This window comes from Chiloscyllium punctatum, chromosome 38, assembly GCF_047496795.1.
Source record: "Chiloscyllium punctatum isolate Juve2018m chromosome 38, sChiPun1.3, whole genome shotgun sequence".
NCBI lineage: Eukaryota > Metazoa > Chordata > Chondrichthyes > Orectolobiformes > Hemiscylliidae > Chiloscyllium > Chiloscyllium punctatum.
Window position 1 is genome coordinate 4,092,611 of NC_092776.1, and position 20,195 is coordinate 4,112,805.

The 20,195-nt window shown below is 46.4% G+C and overlaps 1 protein-coding gene across 3 annotated transcripts in view; it reads right to left on the reverse strand.

Annotated features, from left to right (window-relative positions):
- Window positions 1–20,195, reverse strand: part of LOC140463298 (VPS10 domain-containing receptor SorCS1-like) — a 1,204,408-nt gene that overhangs the window by 273,081 nt on the left and 911,132 nt on the right. For all 3 annotated transcript variants that reach the window (XM_072557066.1, XM_072557065.1, XM_072557064.1), the window contains exon 6: window positions 10,058–10,122. In XM_072557066.1, coding sequence (XP_072413167.1) covers window positions 10,058–10,122 — 65 coding nt within the window. The remainder of the gene's footprint in view (window positions 1–10,057; window positions 10,123–20,195) is intronic.

Below are 20,195 nucleotides of genomic sequence, written 5' to 3' on the forward strand. Positions count from 1 at the left end.
CATCATGTAAGTAACTATACTATATCAGGACCAATGCATACACCACAGCGAGTTACATTGATCTTATTTGGTCAGACCTGGCTAACCCACGGGTCTTTAATGTATAAAACCAACAGACTAATGAGATATCGATGCATTGTATTATTTATGTATATATTGCTCCAAGATATATCATTTAGCAATTCATTACAGATATGGTTTCTGATAGGGTGCAATCAACTCTATTTTATGACATTATAAAATTTGCTGCAAATTCATCAAATTGAATTATCTATAATTTTTACTCACTAATTAATAGTAGGTATCAAACTGAGCAATAAAACTTTGTGCCTATATTTCCTGAGAGTCAATGTGATTTAAATTTGGTTAATTTGAATTGTTGGAGGTTGTATTAAATGTATTGTGTTAAAAGGCAAGGTGAGACTGAAGCACTGTAAGGGCAGGTGATGGGCGCATCACATTCAGTCTCATATACAAATTCAGCAAAGTGAAGTAAACCGCAGTTCACCAATTTGTGGTTTGGTTTTGTCAGAGTGATTGGGTATAGCTGGCTCAGTGCAGACTGGAAAGAGTTACTCAATCTCAGCGCTGATTATGCAGTGCAGTGTTAAACAAATACAGGTAGATGAGCAATGTTAATTGGCATTCCCTACCCAGGAGGTAAAACAAAGGAAATCATGTTTTAGGGCAGTAAAAAAAACAAAGACAGGAATAATTTGAGAATACTAATGAAATAGATCTGATCACTGAATGTTTTGGCGCATAAACATGAAGCGTTCAGGTCAAGAAGAAAAGATTTTCATTTATATAACATGTTTTACAAACTCTGGATGTCTCAAAGTGCATGAAAACTTTTTCACACAGAGGGTGGTGCGTGTATGGAATGAGCTGCCAGAGGAAGTAGTGGAGGCTGGTACAATTACAGCATATAACAGGCATCCGAATGGGTATATGAATATGAAGGGATTGGAGGGATATGGGCCGGGTACTGGCAGGTGGGACTAGATTTGTTTAGGATTTCTGGTCATCAGGTATGAGATGGACAAAGGGTCTGTTTCCGTATTGTATATCTCTAAGACTCTAATTGACATGAAAGATCCTACGGGCTTTTGCCCGAAACATCGATTTCGAAACTACTTGGATGCTGCCTGAACTGCTGTGCTCTTCCAGCACCACTAATCCAGAATGAAAGATCCTACAGCAAGTATGGGCAGGAAGCTCATTTTCACACCTCATTCAAATGACAACACCTCTGACAGTGCATCACTCCCTCAGCACTGACCCTCCCACAGTGCAGTACTTCGTCAGCACTGGACCTCCATCAGTGCAGTACTCCCTCAACACTGACAATCCAACAGTGCAGTACTCCCTCAGCAATGACCCTCCAGCAGTGCAGCACTCCCTCAGCACTGACCATACAACAGTGCAGCACTGCCTCAGCAATGACCCTCCAACAGTGCAGCACTCCCTCCGCAGTGACCCTCCAACAGTGCAGCACTCCCTCAGCACTGATCCACCAACAGTGCAGCACTCCCTCACCACAGCGCTACCAACAACTCAGCACAGATCCTCCCACAGTGCAGCACTCCTTCAGCACAGACACTCCAAAGGTGCGGCACTCCCACAGCACTGACCCTTCCACAGTACAGCACTCCCTCAGCACTGACCCTCCCATGATGCGGCACTCCCTCAGCATTGACCCTCCAACAGTGCAGCACTCCCTCAGCACTGACCCTCCAACTGTGCAGTACTCCCTCAGAACTGATCATCCAACAGTGCAGTACTCCCTCAGGTCTAACCCTCCAACAGTGCAGCACTCCCTCAGCACTGACCCACCAACAGTGTGGTACTCACTCAGCACTGACCCTCCATCAGTGAAGTACTCCCTCAGAACAGACCCTCCGACAGTGTAGCACTCCCTCAGCAGTGACCCTTCAACATTGCAGTACTCCCTCAGCACTGACCCACCAACAGTGCAGCACTCCCTCAGCACTGACCCTCCAGCAGTGCAGCACTCCCTCAGCACTGACCATACAACAGTGCAGCACTGCCTCAGCAATGACCCTCCAACAGTGCAGCACTCCCTCCGCAGTGACCCTCCAACAGTGCAGCACTCCCTCAGCACTGATCCACCAACAGTGCAGCACTCCCTCAGCACTGATCCACCAACAGTGCAGCACTCCCTCAGCACAGCACGACCAACAGCTCAGCACTGATCCTCCCACAGTGCAGCACTCCTTCATCACAGACCCTCCAAAGGTGCGGCACTCCCACAGCACTGACCCTTCCACAGTACAGCACTCCCTCAGCACTGACACTCCCATGATGCGGCACTCCCTCAGCATTGACCCTCCAACAGTGCAGCACTCCCTCAGCACTGACCCTCCAACTGTGCAGTACTCCCTCAGAACTGATCATCCAACAGTGCAGTACTCCCTCAGGTCTAACCCTCCAATAGTGCAGCACTCCCTCAGCACTGACCCACCAACAGTGTGGTACTCACTCAGCACTGACCCTCCATCAGTGAAGTACTCCCTCAGAACAGACCCTCCGACAGTGTAGCACTCCCTCAGCAGTGACCCTTCAACATTGCAGTACTCCCTCAGCACGGAATCTTCAAGAGTGCAGTACTCCCTCAGCACTGACCCTCCAAAAGTGCAGTACTTCCTCAGCACTGACCCTCCAACAGTGCAGCACACCTTCCGCAGTGACCCTCCAACAGTGCGGTACTCCCTCAGCACTGACCCTCCCACAGTGCGGCACTCCCTCAGCACTCACCCTCCAACAGTACAGTACTCCCTCAGCAATGACCCTCCAACAGTGCAGTAGTCCCTCTGCACTGATCCTCCAACTTTGCAGTACTCCCTCAGCACTCACCCACCAACAGTGCAGTACTTCCTCAGCACTGACCTTCCAACAGTGCAGCACTCCCTCAGCACTGACCCTCCAACAGTGCAGTACCCCCTCAGGACTAACCCTCCAACAGTGCGCCACTCCCTCAGCACTGACCTTCCAACAGTGCGGCACTCCCTCAGCACTGACCATCCCATAGTGCAGCACTCCCTCCGCACTGACTCTCCAACAGTGCAGTACTCCCTCAGCAATGACCCTCCAACAGTGCACTACCTCCTCAGGACTAAGCATCCAACAGTGCGGTACTCCCTCAGCACTGACCCTCCAATAGTGCAGTAATCACTCAGCACTGACCCTCCAACAGTGCAGGACTCCCTCAGAACAGACCCTCCGACAGTGCAGCACTCCCTCAGCAGTGCCCCTTCGACAATGCAGACCTCCCTCAGCACTGACCCGCCAACAGCGCAGCACTCCATCACCACTGACACTCCAACAGTGCGGTACTCCCTCAACACCAAACTGTGTGGAGCTTGCACATTCTCCCCGTGTCTGCGTGGGTTTCCTCCGGGTGCTCCGGTTTCCTCCCACAGTCCAAAGATGTGCAGGTCAGGTGAATTGGACATGCTAAATTGTCCATAGTGTTAGGTAAGGGTAAATGTAGGGGTATGGGTGGGTTACGCTTCGGCGGGTCGGTGTGGACTTGTTGGGCCGAAGGGCCTGTTTCCACACTGTAAGTAATCTAATCTAATATAATCTAATCTAATCTAATCTAATCCACTCAATCAGCACACACCATCCAACAGTGCTCTACTCCCTCAGCATGGACCCTCCAATTCTGCAGCACTGACCCTCCCACAGCGCAGCACTTCTTCAGCGCTGACCTTCCAACAGTGCAGCACTCCCTCAGCACTGACCCTCCAACAGTGCATTAGACCGACAGCACTGACCCTCCAACAGTGCAGTACTCCCTCAGCATTGACCGTCCAAGAGTGCAGTACTCCCTCAGCACTGACCCTCCAACAGTGCGGTGCTCCCTCAGCACTGACCCTCCAACAGTGCAGCACTCCCTCAGCACTGACCCTCCAACAGTGCGGCACTCCCTCAGCACTGATCCTCCGACAGTGCGGTACTCCCTCAGCACTGACCCTCCGACAGGGCCCACTCCCTCAGCACTGACCCTCCAGCTGTGCGGCACTCCCTCAGCACTGACCCTCCAGCTGTGCGGCACTCCCTCAGCACTGACTCTCCGACAGTGCGGTAGTCCGTCACCACTGACCCTCCGACAGTGTGGCACTCCCTCAGCACTGACCCTCCGACAGTGCGGTAGTCCGTCACCACTGACCCTCCGACAGTGTGGCACTCCCTCAGCACTGACCCTCCGACAGTGCGGCACCCCCTCATCACTGACCCTCTGACATTGCGGTACTCCCTCAGCACTGACCCTCCAACAGTTCGTCACACCCCCAGCACTGACCGTCCAGCTGTGCAGCACTCCCTCAGCACTAATCCTCCAATAGTGTGGTACTCACTCAGCACTGAGCCTCTGACAGTGCAGTACTCCCTCAGTACTGACCCTCCGACTGTGCGGTACTCCCTCAGCACTGACCCTCCAACAGTGCGGTACTCCCTCAGCACTGACCCTCCAACAGTGCGGTAGTCCATTAGCACTGACCCTCCAACAGTGCAGCACACCTTCCGCAGTGACCCTCCAACAGTGCGGTACTCCCTCAGCACTGACCCTCCCACAGTGCGGCACTCCCTCAGCACTCACCCTCCAACAGTACAGTACTCCCTCAGCAATGACCCTCCAACAGTGCAGTAGTCCCTCTGCACTGATCCTCCAACTTTGCAGTACTCCCTCAGCACTCACCCACCAACAGTGCAGTACTTCCTCAGCACTGACCTTCCAACAGTGCGGCACTCCCTCAGCACTGACCCTCCAACAGTGCGGTAGTCCATTAGCACTGACCCTCCGACAGTGTGGCACTCCCTCAGCACTGACCTTCCAACAGTGCAGTACTCCCTCAGCACGGAATCTTCAAGAGTGCAGTACTCCCTCAGCACGGAATCTTCAAGAGTGCAGTACTCCCTCAGCACTGACCCTCCAAAAGTGCAGTACTTCCTCAGCACTGACCCTCCAACAGTGCAGCACACCTTCCGCAGTGACCCTCCAACAGTGCGGTACTCCCTCAGCACTGACCCTCCAACAGTGCGGTAGTCCATTAGCACTGACCCTCCGACAGTGTGGCACTCCCTCAGCACTGACCTTCCAACAGTGCAGTACTCCCTCAGCACTGATTCTCTCATCATGCAGCACTCCCTCGGTACTGACCATCGACAGTGCCCACTCCCTCAGCACTGACCGTCCGACAGTGTGGTACTCCCTCAGCACTGACCCTCTGATCATGCAGCATTCCCTCAGCACTGACCCTCCGACAGTGCGGTCCTCCCTCAGCACTGACCTCCAATAGTGCGGTACTCCCTCAGCACTGACCCTCCGACAGTGCGGTCCTCCCTCAGCACTGACCTCCAACAGTGCGGTACTCCCTCAGCACTGACCCTCGACATTGCGGTACTCCCTCAGCACTGACCCTACAACAGTGCGTCACACCCTCAGCACTGACCCTCCAACAGGGCTGTACTCCCTCTGCACTGACCCTCCAACAGTGTTGTACTCACTCAACACTGTGACCCTCTGACAGTGCAGTACTCCCTCAGCTCTGACCCTTCAACAGTGGGAAAAATGCTGGAGTAAATTATTAAAATATGAAGTAATGACTCATTTGGATAGCAGTAACAGGATAGGTCAGAGTCAGCATGGATTTACGAAGGGGAAATCATGCTTGACTAATCTTCTGGAAGTTTTTGAGAATGTAACTATGAAGATGGACAAGGGAGAGCCAGTGAATGTAGTGTACCTGGACTTTCAGAAAGCTTTGATGAAGTCCCACATAGGAGGTTAGTGAGCAAAATTAGGGCACATAGTATTAGGGGCAAAATACTGACTTGGATTGAAAATTGGCTGACTGACAGGAAGCAAACAGTAGTGATAAACAGATCCCTTTCTGAATGACTGGCGGTGACCAGTGGGGTACCACAAGGTTTGGTGCTGGGACTGCAGCTATTTACAATATACATTAATGATATAGATGACGGTATTAAAAGTAATATTAGCAAATTTGCTGATGACACAAAGCTGGGTGGCAGGGTGAAATGAGAGGAGGAAGTGATGAGAATACAGGGTGACTTGGACAGGTTAGGTGAGTGGACGGATGCATTGCAGATACAGTTTAATGTGGATAAACGTGTGGTTATCCACTTTGGCAAGAAAGGAAGGTAGATTACTACCTAAATGGAGTCAAGTTAGGTAAAGGGGAAGTACAACGAGATCTAGGTGTTCTTGTACACCAGTCAATGAAGGTAAACATGCAGGTACAGCAGGTAGTGAAGAAAGCTAATAGCATGCTGGCCTTCATAACAAGAGGGATTGAGTATAGGAGCAAAGAGGTTCTTCTGCAGCTGTACAGGGCCCTGGTGAGACTGCACCTCGAGTATTGTGTGCAGTTTTGGTCTCCAAATTTGAGGAAAGACATTCTGGCTATTGAGGGAGTGCAGCAGAGGTTCACTAGGTCAATTCCCAGAATGGCAGGACTATCATATTTTGAAAGATTGGAGTGACTGGGCTTGTATACCCTTGAGTTTAGAAGGCTAAGAGGGGATCTGATTGAGACGTATAAGATTATTAAAGGATTGGACTGTCTGGAGGCAGGAAGCATTTTTCCGCTGATGGGGGAGTGCCGAACCAGAGGACACAGTTTAAAAAATACGGGGTAGACCATTTAGGACAGAGATGAGGAGAAGCTTCTTCACCCAGAGAGTGGTGGGTGTGTGGAATGCTCTGCCCCAGAGGGCAGTGAAGGCCAAGTCTCTGGATACTTTCAAGAAAGAGTTGGATAGAGCTCTGAAAGATAGTGGAATTAAGGGTTATGGAGATAAGGCTGGAACACGATACTGATTGTGGATGATCAGCCATGATCATAATGAATGGTGGTGGTAGATCAAAGGGCCGAATGGCCTACTCCTGCACCTATTGTCTATCGACCCTCCAACAGTGCGGTATTCCCTTAGCACTGGCCCTCTGACAGTGCGGCACTCCCTCAGCACTGACCATCCGACAGTGCGGTCCTCCTTCAGAATTGACCCTCTGACAGTGTCTCCTGCCTCAGTACTTAGCTTTTAACAATGCAGCACTCCCTGAGTACTGACCCTCCGACAGTGTGGCACTCCCTCAGCACTGACCCTCTGACAGTGCAGTACTGCCTCAATAATGACTCTCTGATCATGCAGCACTCCGTCAGTACTCACTGTCTGACAGTGCAGCACTCCCTCAGTACTGACCCTCTGACAGTGCAGCATTCCCTCAATACTGACCCTCTGCCAGGGCAGAACTCCTTCAGTACTGACCTTCTGGCAGTATAGCACTTCCTCAGTACTGTCTCACAGCACTCCCTCAATACTGACACTCTGACAGTGCAGTACTCCCTCAAAACTGATCTTCCAATATGTGGTATTCCCTCAGTACTGACCCTCTGACAGTATAGCATTCCCTCAGCACTGATTCTCTGATCGTGCTGCAGCACTCCCTCAGCACTGACCCTCCGACAGTCCAGCACTCCCTCAGCACTGACCCTCTGACAATGCAGCACTCCCTCAGTACTGGCCCTCTGACAGCGCAGTACTGCCTCAATACTGACCCTCTGACAGTATAGCACTCCCTCAGTACTGACCCTCTGACAGTATAGCACTCCCTCAGTACTGACCCTCTGACAGTATAGCACTCCCTCAGCACTGACGCTCTGACAGTGCAGTACTGCCTCAATAATGGGTCTCTGATCATGCAGCACTCCGTCAGTACTCACTGTCTGACAGTGCAGCACTCCCTCAATACTGACCCTCTGACAGTATAGCACTCCCTCAGCACTGACCCTCTGACAGTGCAGCACTCCCTCAGTACTGACCCTCTGACAGTATAGCACTCCCTCAGTACTGACGCTCTGACAGTGCAGTACTGCCTCAATAATGGGTCTCTGATCATGCAGCACTCCGTCAGTACTCACTGTCTGACAGTGCAGCACTCCCTCAATACTGACCCTCTGACAGTGCAGCACTCCCTCAGTACTGACCCTCTGACAGTATAGCACTCCTTGATCATTTGCAGGATTGTGCACTCAACCATTTGGAGGCCATTTGTTTGCCAGAGCAGTATTTTGCTGCAACAAATGATTCTACTATCTGACTCACAACATCTTTTTAAGAGCCTTGGATGAAATCCACCTGTGCCCGGACACTTATCAGCCCACAGTTTCAACAATTAATTCAATATCACTTCTCTGGTGACCATAATTTCCCCAATATGTGGCTTCATTTTCACTTCCTGAGTTAAAGCTGATGAAGGCTGAAAATGTGTTGCTGGAAAAGCGCAGCAGGTCAGGCAGCATCCAAGGAAGAGGGATGCTGCCTGACCTGCTGCGCTTTTCCAGCAACACATTTTCAGCTCTGATCTCCAGCATCTGCAGTCCTCACTTTCTCCTTAAAGCTGATGAACACTGATGCAAAATACCTCGTCAATTAATCTGTCATTTCTGTACATTGCATTATCAATTTTTCAGACTCCTTTCCATCAGGCCAACACTTACTTTATTAATTTTTTTCTGTTTTAAACATTTATAGACATTTTTTTCTGTCTGCTTTTATATTTCGAGCTAGCTTTCTCCTATACTCTAATACTTTCCTCCTTCCGAATGCTTTAGTCATACTTTGATGCCTTGTCTCATCAGCCGAGCTGCAATCTGACTGAACACAATTACATGCTTTTTCTTTCACCTTGACACTATCTTTAATGCTTCTAGTTAACTGCAGAATCATTTGGGCTTGTTAGAATGTCTCTATTCTGTGTATTCTGAAATATGTCCTTAAAGGTTTAGTTCTGCATCTCTATAGATCTATCAATCATTTAATCTAACTTATAAATTCACTTTCATGTGCTCATAGTTGCCTTTATTCAGTTTTTTTATCTCATCAATCAATCTTATCTTTTATCAATTAGAATCCCTACTGCGTGGAAACAGGCCCTTCAGCCTAATAAGTCCACACCGATCTCGGAGGAGTATCCCACCTAAGCTCATTGCCCTACATTTACCCCTGACTAATGCACCTAATCTACACATCCCTGAAATTATGGGCAATTTAGCATGGCTAACCCACCTAACCTGCACATTTTTGGATTGTGGGAGGAAACCGGAGCACCCGGAGGAAACCCATGCAGACACGGGGAGAATGTGTAAACTCCACATAGACAGTGGCCTGAGGCTGGAATCGAACCTGGCTCCCTGGTGCTGCGAGACAGCAGTGCTAACCACTGAGCCACCGTGCCCATTTCCTCGTCTAACAATCTTGTCTCCTTCAAATTCAATGTATTATACAATCATATTATGGTCCCTGCTAACTTCATGTTCCTTCATAGTGAGATTAATAATAAATCCTTTCTCATTGTATTATACTAGCACAGTAAGGAGAGAAGAAAAGTTAGGCTTTTTAATTGAATCTTTTCATCATTTTAACCTCTTTGGAAGTATTCCTGAACAGGCATCCAAGACTATGGAACAATTTTCTATAAGAGTTTAAAAAATGTATCCCTGACAAAGTAGGCGGAACCTATCGAAATAATGTTGATCAGAAATTCTGATTTAAAAAAGACATTTGTTGAAGTTTGTTGCATTAATGCCTGACTGTTACTATCGAAAGATGAAACCTCACTGAATCCTCCGTGAGTGAAAAGTCGAATTGAATGTGGTGCTCTAGAAACATTTTGGAATTTTGTGTCCAGAGACAGCAACCATCTGGATTCTTGCTCTAAGGAAGAGAATTGGTGAAGCTATAGACCCCTCAGGCAAATAAAAATCAAACACACAACAACAAATGATGAAAGACAGTGCTATACAATGCAACTGATCCAACTGCAGGCTAACTGTTTGCAGGGTACAGTTTTTCAGCACGGTAGTTATATTGGAAACCCAGAGACTTTAACTGTGACCTGTTGATTACTGAAAATCTCAATGGCACCTCACGAGGCTGAAGTACTCTGCTAGCTTTGCATTATAACCAGTTGCAACTTTATTCACTGTTTGATGAAAAAAAAACTCACATCCAGCTGTGTTCCTCGCTTCAATGTGCACGAGGTCAGGGTCCTTGTCTAAACCCATTACAGACCTAGGGGAGAAGGAATGAAAACAGGTGAAATAAATAAAGTTAGGACATCTTTGTCTACTTATCTGACAGGCCCATTTGTGCTCATCTCCCATATCTCTCAACACAGACTACCATTAGCCATTGCTTGCACACAGGAAAATCAATGCCTCTGGACCTGGTGAAGGGAATAATTTATCACGATTTCTTAAAGCAATGACGATCTGACTGGGGTTTTTATCTTTATTCGGTTTTCTTCGATTTAGAAGTGACATGAGGCAATATACTAAAGGGAAGTGTGGTTACATAGTTGTTGCTCACTGAGAGACATTAATCTCTGTTTCAACTGTAATTATAGCTACAGTGAGTCACATTAGGATGCAGCAATATGACTAGAAACAGTACAAATACAGAGCTTCATATGAATTCAGGGAATTAGGGAGCTATGAGCAGATATTTCTAATCAACCTGTTCAAGGATGTTATGACACACTTCTACAGCAGGTAGGGCTTGAAGCCAGTCCTCCTGGCTCAGAGACAGGGCACTAACACTGGAGCCCCTGGGGGAAGCTGCGTGTTTACCTGTCAAAAGAAGGGTCAGCTCAAGGACTCATCACATAACAGGAAGCAACAATACGATTCATGTGACATCATCAAGCATTGAAGTACTGGGCACCTCAATACATTCCCTGAGGATTATGTATCGTGTCTGTTAAATTATCCAACCTCACTCTATTCTGAGAAAGACAACATCATATGCATTTTGAAAGGAAGATCAATCCTCATAGGTCCTTCCTATGCTGTCTTTTGCTGCAGCAGGAATAATTGGAGAGCTCAGTGTCAGAGTACATACAAGGTAATAAAAATACATTCAACAACAATTAAAAATAAACAATGTGGAGCAAAATGAATCATATCTGAATACGAGATATGCCAATTAATTTTTTGGTCTTTTATTTGCCACTGAGCTGTAGAAAGAAAAATTTAGTTAAACAAGTAAGGTTTGTGGACCATCTTAAAAGAGGGGGGAGGGAGGGCTCTTGTGGTCCAGTGGTATTGTTCCTACCTCTAATCCAGGAGACGTGGGTTCAAGTCCTACCTACTTTCAGCATTTCATAAAATTTCTGAGCAGGTTGGTAACAAAGATATCTAAGAAAGGGAATATTCTGGAAGTGAATTTAAGGCACAGTCACCATGGATGGGAGATTAAATTTAGGGATGTGCATGTAGTCTGACAATTTTGTACCATATGAGACAACTCTTTATTGAGATGGAGAGTGATTTAATTGATCCTGAATCTAAACAAATGAAACCACGATGGTCTGAGATATGAGCTAACCATGGTGAAGGACATGGATTAAAAGATAAAAGATTAAAAGAGGGAAATAGAGTTAGCTTGTGGGGAACATACAAAATTGATTGTAAAAGCTTCTATAGGTATGCGAAGTTAAAAAGAAGGAAAACAATGATAGGTCTCTTATAATCAGAAACAGGGAAAGATCTAGTGAGGAACAAAGAGATGGGAGATGAGGACATGTTAAAGGACATGGAAGAGGTTGTCCAGGCCCTAAAATTGGTGAACTCCATATTGAGCTGTAAATGTGTTGCTGGAAAAGCGCAGCAGGTCAGGCAGCATCCAAGGAGCAGGAAAATCGACGTTTCGGGCATGAGCCCTTCTTCAGGAATGAGGAAAGTGTGTCCAGCAGGCTAAGATAAAAGGTAGGGAGGAGGGATTTGGGGAAGGGGCGTTGGAAACGCAATAGGTGGAAGGAGGTCAAGGTGAGGGTGATAAGGTGAGGGTGATAGGCCGGAGTGGGGGTGGGGGTGGAGACGTCAGGAAGAAGATTGCAGGTTAGGAAGGTGGTGCTGAGTTCGAGGGTTGGGACTGAGACAAAGTGGGGAGAGGGTAAATGAGGAAACTGGAGAAATTTGAGTTCATCCCTTGTGGTTGGAGGGTTCCTAGGTGGAAGATGAGGTGCTCTTCCTCCAGCTATCGTGTTGCTATGGTCTGGCGATGGAGGATTCCAAGGACCTGCCCAGAAGCTCTTCAGCCACGTTCTCAAACAGACTTGCTACCACAGCCACATCTCCTTCCTCAGCCTACGGAACCGACTGACCCTGCACAGACTCCGAACTACGTTCAGACCAACAAAATTTGGAAGACATTTACTATAAACCGACCGATTCCCACAGCTACCCAGACTACACCTCCTCCCACCCTGCCCCCTGTAAAAACGCCATCCCATATTCCCAATTCCTTTGTCTCCGTCGCATCTGCTCCCAGGAGGACCAGTTCCAAAACCGAACAACCCAGATGGCCTCCTTCTTCAAAGACCGCAATTTCCCCCCAGACGTGGTTGACGATGCTCTCCACCGCATCTCCTCCACTTCCCGCTCCTCTGCCCTTGAGCCCCGCCCATCCAATCGCCACCAGGACAGAACCCCACTGGTCCTCACCTACCACCCCACCAACCTCCATATACATCATATCATCCGTCGTCATTTCCGCCACCTCCAAACAGACCTCACCACCAGGGATATATTTCCCTCCCCTCCCCTATCAGCGTTCCGAAAAGACCACTCCCTCCGTGACTCCCTCATCAGGTCCACACCCCCCACCAACCCAACCTCCACTCCCGGCACCTTCCCCTGCAACTGCAAGAAATGCAAAACTTGCGCCCACACCTCCCCCCTTACTTCCCTCCAAGGCCCCAAGGGATCCTTCCATATCCGCCACAAATTCACCTGCACCTCCACACACATCATTTACTGCATCCGCTGCACCCGATGTGGCTTCCTCTGTATTGGGGAGACAGGCAGCCTACTTGCGGAACGTTTCAGAGAACACCTCTGGGACACCCGGACCAACCAACCCAACCACCCCATGGCTCAACACTTTAACTCCCCCTCCCACTCCGCCAAGGACATGCAGGTCCTTGGACTCCTCCATCACCAGACCATAGCAACATGACGGTTGGAGGAAGAGCGCCTCATCTTCCACCTAGGAACCCTCCAAACACAAGGGATGAACTCAGATTTCTCCAGTTTCCTCATTTCCCCTCCCCCCACCTTGTCTCAGTCAAATCCCTCGAACTCAGCACCACCTTCCTAACCTGCAATCTTCTTCCTGACCTCTCCGCCCCCACCCCCCCTCCGGCCTATCACCCTCACCTTAACCTCCTTCCACCTATCGTGTTTCCAAAGCCCCTCCCCCAAGTCCCTCCTCCCTACCTTTTATCATAGCCTGCTGGGCACACTTTCCTCATTCCTGAAGAAGGGCTCATGCCCAAAACGTCGATTCTCCTGTTCCTTGGATGCTGCCTGACCTGCTGCGCTTTTCCAGCAACACATTTCCAGCTCTGATCTCCAGCATCTGCAGTCCTCACTTTCTCCTAGAACTCCATATTGAGTCCAGAAGGGTGTCGGGTCTTCAAGCGGAGAATGAGGTTCTGTTCTTCCAGTTTGCACTGAGCTTCGCTAGAGCCCTGCAGCAAGCCAGAGACTGAAATGTTGGCCCAGGGAACAGGGTGGGGTGGTAAAAGTGATCGTTCTGCAAAGTGATCATCCAATCAGCAACATAGAGGAAACCACATTGGGAGGAGTGAATACGATGGACTCTTCTTTATTTTAGTTTCAGATTTCCAGCATCCCTGCAGTTCTTTGCTTTAGTTCAGTGAGTAACTCTGCAAACCAGTTCTCCAGGCACTGTATATGTCATGCCTCTGTGATAGAGCACTGCATGGCGATACATTTCTGACATGGTACACTTTCTGACTGGAATGTCTAAATCTCTAACCAGTTGGTGATTCACAACATGCAGAAAGGTTTCATACTGACTTTCAAATAGAGTCCTGGATTCTCAAATGTTGCAGAAATCCAGTGAACATTTGAAATGTTATTTGAAAGAAATAACATTTAAAAAAAAAAAAAATGCATCCTTGGGCAAGGAACGTCCAGTCACAGACTTTTTTTTAGAAAATGCTTAGGAATGGAAATTACACAAAGTAAAAGTTTCGGAGAAGTAGAGATGATATCTTAAGTTACACCTCCAACTGCAGATCTAAAACAGCTGTAGTTCACCCCTGATGGTAAACGTCCTGCCCAGTGCTGAATCAGAGGAAATGGGTATTCCTGCTTCAGTTCCTGTGAGAGTGATAGAGACCTACAGAACAGACAACTGGCCACCTACGGCAGCCCGATCTATTAAAATGATTCTGACGTTAGCCGTGGTGACAGGAGCAACACTAAGCCAGGGAACTTGGAAATCAGCCAGAGTCCCAGAGCTCCTGGCACAGCCACCTGATGAAGGGGCAGCGCTCTGAAAGCTAGTGCTTCCAGATAAATCTGTTGGACTACAACCTGGTGTTGGGTGATTTTTAACCATGAATGTTTGAGAAGATTGGTCAAGACCAGCATTGAATTCAGTTTTGCTATCGACCTCATTTGACTACCAACTGAATATTCCACCTGTAAAAAAACAAATGCAACATTGAAATATTCATTATCCATATCCATATCATTACCAATATCCAAACGTTAGCTTCAGGGTAACCTGATCGGCCTAACTGATGAACAGTCATGTAGGAGGTACAATTTATCCTAATAATATCCACAATAGATTTATTCAATATTACAACAGAACGATCTCCCTTTGCACATCCATATTTTCTTTTACTACTTCATCATTGCAACTTACTATTAAAGGAGAGTTTAATTAAGGGATTGGCCCATGTTTTAAAATGTCAGTTGGGTTTTGCATAGTGGTTCACATACACTTGAGGTGAATAATCACTATGCTTTTAAATTTCCTTCATTGAAAAGCTTTGAGAATGAAAAGTAAAACTTACCCATAGGTGCTTAGATTTGCGAACCATCAGCACTTCACTGCATATCTCATATCATAAATCTTACATATGCAACACAAACCCCCAGGAGGCATTTCCACTGTTCCTAGTTATGGCTTTGACAGTTCTCACAGAATTACTTGACGGCAGCTTTTAGCAGTACTGGGAAAAGTGTAATAAAATGACTTCGTCTGACAGCTTAAAGAAATCAAGGAAGGAGAACCCAAGCGATTCCTTCAGTATTTCATCTCTGCCGAGAAAGAACACACTCCAAAACAACCACCTCTGGTGTGATATGCTTAATAAGAGTCGCAAAGAAAATATCTGACAAATCTGTTCCTTGAAAATACATTTGGCCATTTCAATTGATTTTCACAGAGTTTTAGAGACACCAAAGGTAGTCTGCCAGTTTATACTCGAGAACCCTATTCACTTGGCAATGCGTCATCCCACAGCTGGCACTCTGCAGCCACCCCACCTGGCCCCATACCTACCTGGCACCCAACCTTTCCTAGCCAATGGCTACCCTTCCTTCCCAGTACTCCAACATCACATTTACCACAGTGCTGACTGTGGCTATCAGAATGGCTGTGAGGACCTTTACATTTCAGAATACAGCAGCTGACTGTTGTGACAGGGTGACATACAACAAAGAACTGTGGAAATCTGGAATAAAAACACGAATCGCTGGAGAAACTCAGTGGTCTGGCGGCATCCGTGGGAAGAACGCAGAGCTAACGGTTCTGAAGAAGAGCCACCAAACATTAACTGCTGCTTTCTCCCCACAGTAGCTGTCAGACCTCCTGAGTTTCTCCAGCGATTCATGTTTTTGTTATGAACAGTCCTATGGAACAAAGGAGTAGTCAGAACAGAGGCAAAAACAGAAGTTGCTGGAAAAGCTCAGCAGGTCTGGCCGCATGTGTGAAGAGAAAGCAGAGTTAATGTTTCGGGTCCAGTGACTCTCCTTCAGAACACAAGTATGACTTTGCATTCCTGCATGAGACTGGGACACTGAGAAGTCTGGCTGATTATTTTTGAGATGCAAATTTTATTTACACAACTGCTTTTATGTGAAATAGTACAATGGGAAAATTAACACCCATTTGAGACAGCAAATGGGGACTCATTACCATTTCAGCAGAAACACAGCACCCTGAACACAATGGAACACTCTGTCAATACTGCACCAGAGTAAAACCCTGTTACAGGAAGGATATTATTAAACTGGAGAGGGTGACCAAAGATTTACCAGGATGTTGCTGGGAATGAATGGTTTGAGTTATAAGGAGAGGCTGGATAGGCTGGGACTCTTTCACTGGAATGTAGGAGGTAGAGTTTTATAAAATCATGAGGGAATAGATAAGGTGAATGATATCATTTCCCTAGGCTGGGAGATTTCAAGATGGGGGGTGTATTTTAAAGATGGGAGGAGAAAGTTTTAAAAAAGACATGAGGGGCAATTTTTTTACACAGAGACTGGAATAAACTTCCTAAGGAAGTGGTGGATGTGTGTACATTTAGAACATGTAAAAATCATGTGGATAAGTACATGAATAAGAATTGTTTGGAAGAATATGGGCCAAGTTCAGGCAGGTGGGCCTAGTTTCGGTTGGGATTATGATCAGCATGGACTTGTTGGACCGAAGGGTCTGTTTACGTGCTGGATGGCCCTCTGACTGTGACTTTACAATGAGTATCGTGCCGATTTGGGAGACAGTTAGCTCAGTTGGTTGGTCAGTTGGTTTGCAACGCAGAGTTATGCCAACAGGATGGGTTCAAGTCCCGTAACCATGAAGGATTCTCCTTCTTACCTCTCCCATTGCCTGAGATGTGCTAACCCTCAGGTAAACTGCCACCAGTCATCCCCTGCTGTTAGATTAGATTAGATTAGATACAGTGTGGAAACAGGCCCTTCGGCCCAACAAGTCCACACCGACCCATCAAAGCGCAATGCACCTAGACCCCATTCTCCTACATTTACCCCTTCACCTAACACTACGGGCAATTTAGCATGGCCAGTTCACCTAACCTGCACATTTTTGGACTGTGGGAGGAAACCGGAGCACCCAGAGGAAACCCATGCTGACTCAGGGACAATGTGCAAACTCCACACAGTCAGTAGCCTGAGGCAGGAATTGAACCCAGGTCTCTGGTGCTGTAAGGCAGCAGTGCTAACCACTGTGTCACTGTACCGCCCCAAATTAGTCTCTAATAAGAAACTAGTCTTGTGGTTCCCTGGGGTTATAGTGAATGTGGTGCAGATTTAGCACAATGATGCCTGGTAGGAAAGTAGACAGGAAAACATTTTTTGCTACTCTTGGAAATTAAGGGGCATGACTAGAACTGCTTATAAATCTAATGGGTTGGGACAGAGTGAATAGAGCCGATTGTCTCAGTGGTTATCCTAGATCGGTGCTCAACTAAAACGTATAGACAGCCAGTAGAGATATGATAGGTAGATTGATCTCCGTCTGCACCATAACAATCCTACGATTTAGAACAATCCTGGCCTGGGGCACAAACGTAAGATTAAAAGTAAGAGATTTAGGATAGTGAAGAAAAGCAACATCATTTACTGAGATGGCTGAGTGACTGTGATATGTCAACATTTAAAAAAAGATTAGGTAGATAGGACAAAAAACAAATTAAAGCACTACAGACGCTGCATTTCAGAAACAAAAAGAGGATGGACATTCTCAGTAGGTTTGGCAGCATCAATGGAGAAAGAAACAGAATTAAAGCTTAAGGTTGTTGACCTTTCTCCAGTGTCTCTGCTGGAGGGTTTTAGCTGCAGAGCAGTCTGGCCAAAGCACGTCAGGGCTGCAACTCTAATCTAAACTTGCAGAACTTTTCTTTTCTGATTCTCATCTGATCTTTTACTCCATTTACAGGGAGAAGTGAGTAGGTAGCCCGAATCTCTTATATTTAATACACTGAAGGAAACCCTCAGAAATACTATCAGGCTTCAAAGTTTAGAGAGCAAACTTCAGAACATTCATTCATCTCCACTACTTAACCCTGGCCTGCATCATTTCAGATAACAATGCACTGATCCATCCAAATCCTAAACAGATGTTTATTCAGCTCTTATCCAGCAATGATTTTGCTCGTTTTTCCTGCCTGTACCACATTTGTCACACATCTGGTCTAAATTCTAATATTGCATGGCCTGATTATAGTGGACATGGAGAAGATGTTTCCACCAACAGGAAAGACTAGGACCCAGGAGCACAGCCTTTGAACAGAGATAAGGAGGAATATCTTCAGCCGGAGGGTGGTGACTCTGTGGAACTCATTGCCACACAGGACAGTGGAGGCCAAGTCATTGAGTGTATTTAAGACAGAGATAGACAGGTTCTTGATTGGTAAGAGGATCAAGTATTACAGGGAGGAGGCAGGAGAATGGGGTTGAGAAACATATCAGCTATCATCAAATGGTGGACCACACTCGATGATGGTATCATAGATTCTTGATAGTACAGAATGATGTCATTCAGCTCATCAAGTCTGCTTCGACCTTCTGAAGAGCATTCCACCCATGCTCGCACCTCCGTACAACCCCAACATTTCCCATGGCTGTCCTGCGCATCCTTGGGCTTTATGGATAATTTAGCATGGCCAGTCCACCTAACCTGCACATCCTTGGATCGTGGGAGAAAAATCAGAGTACTGGAGGAAGCTCACGCATACATGGGGAGAGTGTGCAAACTCCGCAATGATGTTGCCCGAGGCTGGAATCAAACCCATGACCCTGAGAGGCAGCAGTGAGCACCACTGAGCCAATGTGCTGCTCTCAAATGGCCTCTCTCTGCTCCTACACTTTATGGTTTTATGAATGTTGCGAATTGTGAAACTATGATCAATGGGTTTAAGTTAATAAGCCAATTCTAATGGTCTGGGAAAGTGGGTAAAAGGACAGTGATGAGTTTTGATAATCACCAAGTACACACTGACAATCAGTAGGTGTGAATATGGAAGGATTTGATTAGATATTATAACGGTGTACATAATTGAACATGATTGGATAATATAGTCATTTAAGCTCATTTAGAATGCAGAATAGAATGATCCCTATTGGATAGAGATAAAATTGTGTAAACGTGTAACAAAAACAGAAAGTGCTGGAGGAACTCGGCAGGTCAGGCTGAGAGAGAAACAGAGTTAACATTTCAAGTCCAGTGATTCTTTTTCAGAATTCAAGATGTATTTGTTCTGAAGCCGGATCACTGGACTTTATAAATTAACTCTGTTTTTCCCTCCACAGATACTGCCAGACCTGCCGAGTTCTCCAGCAATTTTTGTTTATTGTTTCAGATCTCCAGCATCCACAAGTCTTTTGTTTTATTTAAGCTTGTAAATCTGTAAGATTTTTATTGGAAACGTGTTATCTGTAAAAATAATGTAAAGCCTTTGCTTTGTCGAAACTCATCTTTGATGAGTACACTTCCCCATGGATACCTGACTAAATGCTGACACAAAGAAATAACAGTGTCGTTTGATCATTCAGGAATCAGAGGGTTAAAAAAAATTCCTTTCAGTCTGTTTCCATCAAAATCACATATTCCCCTTAATGGTTTAATCAGTTCTATTCTCAATCTTAATTTCACCATTAAAAGTCAGAGAAAGCAAGGACAAAATTCTACAGCAATTAAAAGACTTTTAAAATCACCTAATCAAATTTGAATATCTGTTGAATGAAGAGACACAGCAGAAAGAAATTTGCATTGTTGAAGTGTTTTTCACAATGTTCCAAAGCACATTACTGCCAATAAAACATATTTAAAATGTAGCCACTTTTGTGATGTCAGATAATTTATGTATAGCAGGATCCCACAACACCCATGTGACAATGGGGGTCAGAAAATCTGACTTTAACTTGACTGTGGAGTAAATATTGATCAGGACACTAGCAGGAACTCCACAACTCCTTTTCAAAATTGAGCCTGAAAATCTTTTGCGCTTAAATCAGAGAGAAGACAGTCTTCTGATTGACATCCGATTCAAAAGACTTTCTCTGTAATAATACAGTAATCCCCCATTTCTGCACTGGACAGATTATTAGGACAGCTGTCAGAAGTAGGTTCTTTACTCAGTAGTAAGGGCGTGGAATGCTCTGTCTGCAACAGTAGTGGACTGTCAACTTTAAGGGTATTTAAACGGTCATTGGCTAAACATATGGATGATAATGGAATAGTGTAGGTTAGATGGGCTTCAGAGTGGTTTCACAGGTCGGTGCAACATCGAAGGCCGAAGG